This window comes from Gymnodraco acuticeps, unplaced genomic scaffold (genome assembly GCF_902827175.1).
Source record: "Gymnodraco acuticeps unplaced genomic scaffold, fGymAcu1.1, whole genome shotgun sequence".
In the NCBI taxonomy this organism is placed as follows: domain Eukaryota; kingdom Metazoa; phylum Chordata; class Actinopteri; order Perciformes; family Bathydraconidae; genus Gymnodraco; species Gymnodraco acuticeps.
Genome location: NW_022992281.1, coordinates 28,327 through 34,326, shown reverse-complemented (window position 1 = coordinate 34,326; position 6,000 = coordinate 28,327). Strand labels below are relative to the sequence as shown.

Sequence of the window (6,000 nt, the reverse complement as noted above, 5' to 3'; positions counted from 1 at the left end):
AGACAGACAGACAGACAGACAGACAGACAGACACTGAGATTATGCTAATAAAGGTTGAATTGTGTTTGTTTTTAGATGATTCCATGAAAAATGTGAAATGTTTTTTTCTCCCATTAACTCGTTATAATGGTAGCAGTTGTGGAGTGTAATGCGTCTGCTTAAATAATAGCCTTTAATATTACACAATATTTGTATACAGTTTTTAACGGAGCTTTCACATTTACTTGTTCATGTATTTTACTGAAAATAAGCTGCCAGTGTCAATATATATATATGTGTGTGTGTATGCGTCTGTGTGTGTGTGTGGTGTGTGTGTGTGTGTGTGTGTGTGTGTGTGTGTGTGTGTGTGTGTGTGTGTGTGTGTGTGTGTGTGTGTGTGTGTGTGTGTGTGTGTGTGTTGGTGTCTTTATCCCTTGTTCCCATTGGCTGCTTCAACTTGTTGGAGCTTTTCTCTAGGGAAAAAGAGAAAGCTCCAAGAACCTATCGGTGCTTGCGACCCCCCCCCCCCCCCCCTGCAGCCCGGATGGTCCAGACTTATCCGGGCCCCGTCAGTGATCCAGCCTCACACCGTTAAAAGGCTGCTGTCAGATGTGAGGACCGCTCCACTGCTCCCTCAGAGCCCCCCCCCGTGTCCCTCCTCACACGTGTGACCAACAAGTCTGCACTTGAACTGGACTTTAACCGTGTCCGTCTTTTTGCTTTTCTTTTCTTTTTGTGTGTGTTTTTGTATTAATGTCGTCTTTGCCAGGAACGGTACCGCGGATGATGCGCCCTGCTCCCGGACAGAACTACCCCCGAACCGGATTCCCTCTGGAAGGTAGGAGCCTGCCGGCCTTTACACTGAGAACCCGAGAGCTGTGTGAACAATTACAAATATGCAGAGTTAAAAATGAAAGACATGACTAGTAAATAGACAAGGCGTCCTTGTGCAGATTTAAAAATCACTTCAGGAAGGCACAGCTGTTTTTTCTCCATGTTTTTCGTGCGTAAAATACTGTGTTATTTTTCGTTGTGCAATCGAGTTTCCCGGTCCGTCTTCACGGGGCGACATTAGGCCGCTTCAACTTTTGTTTGTTTTGAAAAAATTCACACATTAACATTTCTTTGTTTTCATCCTTATTATATTATTATTTTACTGGCTAAATATTACAGGACCCGGTCTGCACTTCATGTATTATCATCCAGTGGACACGTTGTCATCATATTTAAATTGAGTCTAAATCCCAATAAAACACTTAACAGTCTCTAACCAAATCATGGGGTCTTTCAAGTGGAAATGAAATGAATCGAATAAACAGCACGGAGGATTACTCCAATATTTGGACAGCGTGCTGCTGAATAATGGAGCTCTTCAGATCCTGTGAAGTGGATCCGGTCCTCTGTTAACCCAGATGTCCATTTACTGCAGCCATGTAGAGAATACATATATGCTACAATATATCGGGAGGCCTGTGGATATTTTCAGGCCTCATTTTATTCGAATTATAACATGTAGGCCTAGAAGAAACTCAACATTTCCATCAGAACATTTCCTTCGACAGTTCCTCATGATTACCGATCACCTAAAACTCAAACTGAGTGTGTCTGTGGCCCCCAGTGTCCACTCCTCTGGGCCAGGGCCGGGTCAACCAGCTGGGGGGGGTCTTCATTAACGGCCGGCCGCTGCCCAACCACATCCGACACAAGATAGTGGAGATGGCCCACCATGGGATTCGGCCCTGTGTCATCTCCCGCCAGCTGCGCGTCTCTCACGGCTGCGTGTCCAAGATCCTGTGCCGCTACCAGGAGACCGGCTCCATCCGGCCCGGGGCCATCGGAGGCAGCAAGCCCAGGGTGAGGAGCCGCACAGTGTCAGGATAATGATATAAAGATAGGCTACTTTGACACATTTCAGGGCCTGTAATCACCTGTCCTGCTGCCCCCCCCCCCCCTGCAGCAGGTCGCCACGCCGGACGTAGAGAAGCGGATAGAGGAGTACAAGCGGGACAACCCCGGCATGTTCAGCTGGGAGATCCGGGACAAGCTGCTGAAGGACGGCGTGTGTGACCGGAGCTCGGTCCCTTCAGGTGAGGCCTGCTCCGGTAAGATCCACCTTCAATACCCGCTGATTCACTGACAGAGACTGAGAGAGAACACTGTTTATTAATTATCATTTAACGGTGGTTATTGATTATGATTATTGTTGTTATCATTATTCACGGTTATGTAATTATTGTTGTTGTTGCTATTATTATTGTTAGGCCTATAATTATTGCTATTTTATATAACGCTTATTATTATTGTTTTTATTTTTTATTATTATTAATATTATTGTTGACTATAAATATTGCTATTATTATTATTATTATTATTATTGTTATAATGATTATAATTATTGCTATTTTATATAGCGCTTATTATTATTGTTTTTATTTTTTATTATTATTAATATTATTGTTGATTATAAATATTGCTATTATTGTTATAATGATTATAATTATTGCTATTTTATATAACGCTTATTATTATTGTTATTACTTGTTATAGTTTTTTATTATTATTTTGACTGTTGATTATAATTATTGCTATTATTATATAAATTGTTATTGTTGTTATTGTGTTTTTATGAGGATTATTGTTGTGATGAACAGCCTGCTGAAGCTGCCTCTGTGTTTTCAGTGAGTTCGATCAGCCGTGTACTTCGAGCTCGGTTTGGAAAAAAGGATGATGAGGAAGAGTGTGATAAGAAGGATGAAGACGGGGAGAAGAAGAGCAAACACAGCATCGACGGGATCCTGGGAGACAAAGGTAGGCCGCTGCCGGCGCGAGGGCATGGAGGAGAGGGCGCGCGGGGAATCGGCTACAAATTGGGCCTAAACGGTGTTTAGTCTCCGCGCGCTCTTCTCTTCATTATTTATATGTGTGTGTGTGTGTGTGTGTGTGGGGGGGGGTACTCCCGTGGCACTGCTGACAGAGGAGCGTTGTACCAGTCAATATCAATTACAGCAGCCTGACAGCGCGCGCCCCCCCCCCCCCCCCCCCCCCACACACACACACACACACACACACACACACACACACACACACACACACACACACACACACACACACACACACACACACACACACACACACACACACACACACACACACACACACACAAGTTCAGCCGAGAAACGGGTTTGGTTCGCTTCAGAATTAAAACTTTTTTTAAATGCGATCGAAATAGATATATATTTGGTTTTTAGGCCTAAGTGAATCCACCATGACAAAAAGATGCACAAATTAAATTAGCTTTAAACGTACAATTATATGAAAACATGTTGAAATATATCAAGATCTTAATGGGATGTGCAGAATGTGAAGGCTGTGAATGTGAAGGCTCAGCATGTGAGGCTGATAGGCCAGAGGAACATGGGGTCTGCCCTGATGCTTAGGAGGATGTGAGGCTGATAGGCCAGAGGAACATGGGGTCTGCCCTGATGCTTAGGAGGACGTGAGGCTGATAGGCCAGAGGAACATGGGGTCTGCCCTGATGCTTAGGAGGACGTGAGGCTGATAGGCCAGAGGAACATGGGCTCTGCCCTGATGCTTAGGAGGACGTGAGGCTGATAGGCCAGAGGAACATGGGGTCTGCCCTGATGCTTAGGAGGACGTGAGGCTGATAGGCCAGAGGAACATGGGGTCTGCCCTGATGCTTAGGAGGACGTGAGGCTGATAGGCCAGAGGAGCATGGGCTCTGCCCTGATGCTTAGGAGGACGTGAGGCTGATAGGCCAGAGGAACATGGGGTCTGCCCTGATGCTTAGGAGGACATTTAGGTACATTCTTTATCATATTTCTAAATAACAGCGTATTTATATTACACTGAAGAAATTGAAATGTTGACTTTAATTAAATGTATTATGTCAACACATTTCACATTAGGTTAGTAAGGCAATAATATTAAGTTGGACATAATATGTTGTATTTAACCTTAATGTAATTGCTTTCAACTAACCTTATACAGTTATGTGAAATCTGATGACAAAATACATTTAATTAAAGTTTCAGTTGTCTAAAATACCCAGATTTATTTGGTGAACTTTCAGATAAACGTTCTACATATTGAGTGGTTTTGTCAGTGTTGGCTTTGGACACAGTGTGGTGCTGGCTCAGTTCCTCAGTGTGTGTGTGTGGGGGGGTGATCAGCCGGTCCTCGGGTTGGGGCCTCACTGTTTCCTGACCACCACTGCTGACATGTTTCTCAGACGCCATCAAGTGTTTCCTGTTCCTCAGAGATCAGCGGTGTCTCCCTGTCATCCCGGCTGGCTTTTCATAATTTGCAGATTTAGCTTATTACAGCTGGTAATGAAACCGGTGTCTGATGAATAGTCGTCAGTGTTGCAGAGGGGTGTAATAGCTCCGAGGCATGGTAAGAAATATATTTATCCCCTATCAGCCCTCACTCTCACAGTTCCAGGCTCATGCATTCTGTGGAGGCTTTAAAGCAGATTAAATTGAGCCTTTTATTTCTTTTCACTTTCATCTCTGCGCTCTGCGGTGTGCTGCCCGCGGCGCAAACTCTCCACATTTGAAGGTTTCCTCTCGTGTTGTTTGGATTGTATTTAAATATTCATTTGATTTGCTTTTAATATAGTTTTTGGTGGCATGTTGGCAGAATCTGGGAGAATGTGAGTAGCAGTGTTCGGCTGAATGAAACTCAACACATGGATGAGTATTTTTCCATCAGATAATCTACTGTTTTCATGCTCGCATCAATATATAGCAAAATTAAACTAGCTGCAAATGAACCCCTGGCTTGTTCCTTTCTCCCCTTGCTTTGGTGTTCCCCGTGAGATTTGAGCAGTCTGCTTTAACTGCTCAACACAAAAACCATTCATCATCATCACTCCCTTTAAGCTGTAATCAATATCTCAAAATATTTACATTAATAACGGCAGTAAATATACAAAGAATACTGAAAATGTATTACAAAATCAACATGGTTGTCGATTTGGTTTTGAATGATCTGATGGAGAGACACAATCTTTACCCATTCATTTCCTATGAGGGTCCCTTTTGAGCGGGAACACCTCAGGTGCTACAAAGTGGACCAAGCCACTCAACATTCAATGAAAGTGGTGATCAGTAACTGTATATGTTCCTACTTTGGAGGATAGCATGAGGCCTTGAGGCATTACATGTAAAACACATTATGCATGACTGATGAAAGTAGTGAATCGGGCAGTTTTGACCCCAACATGACAGGAGGGTTAATCATCTTCATTTCTGTCACACAATGACCTAAACACACCAAAAAAAAGAGCACTTTAAATCAATATTTACTGAAGAGCTTTTCTATCCATATTCCGATGTGCATTTATGAGATGATTCCATAGCATGCAGCTCTTACAGTAGCCTACATGCTTCTGTCCTCATCTCTCTCCAACCAAACTGACTAATATGCAGTTCTGCTCAGCTGTTATTATTATATTCACCTGAATTGTTTGGAAGCTGTGTGAAAAGCTGCAACCAAATCATCATAATCATCCCATTACTGTCATGTAAATATGATAGTTTCCACTTAATATGTGTTCATAGGACCTAACATCTCATGTGGGTGGTGTAATGGACGGTGTAAGTGACCTCTGGAGACTGCTGCCTTCTCTTTCATCGGCAGTTTAAGGCAGCATTCTGTCAACATGCTGCTACCCAAAGATATGCACAACCCACTGTTGGAAAAACGAGTATCAGTTTGGGAGTGTGGAATAAGCCCGGTTGAAAGAAAAAAGGTTGACAGTGAGGATGGAGAGAGCACTTCAAACAAATTCAGTGAAGTGACGGAGGAGCTTTACGCAGCTGAAGTTCTGCAGCTTTAATAACTCTTTCCCCGGGCAGCGCTCTGCACTTTCTCCCAGACCTTCTGCCGGGGTGAAATTGAGGGAGACCCAAATGTTGGCTGCAGATAACACAATCATGGCAGCCGGGTCCTGGGCTGCATCAGTGTATTAGACTGGGATTAACCTCCCCTTTCTCCCCT

The 6,000-nt window shown here is 43.6% G+C and overlaps 1 protein-coding gene across 2 annotated transcripts in view; it reads left to right on the top strand.

Annotated features, from left to right (window-relative positions):
* Positions 1 to 574: 574 nt before the first annotated feature.
* Positions 575 to 6,000, top strand: part of LOC117540655 (paired box protein Pax-7-like) — a gene marked incomplete at its 3' end in the record, with an annotated part of 32,430 nt that continues 27,004 nt past the window's right edge. Inside the window, 4 exon segments of one of the 2 annotated variants that reach the window (XM_034207418.1) lie at positions 575 to 817; positions 1,598 to 1,833; positions 1,937 to 2,066; positions 2,659 to 2,787. In XM_034207418.1, the coding sequence (XP_034063309.1) occupies positions 733 to 817; positions 1,598 to 1,833; positions 1,937 to 2,066; positions 2,659 to 2,787 (580 nt within the window). 2 annotated transcript variants of the gene reach the window in all.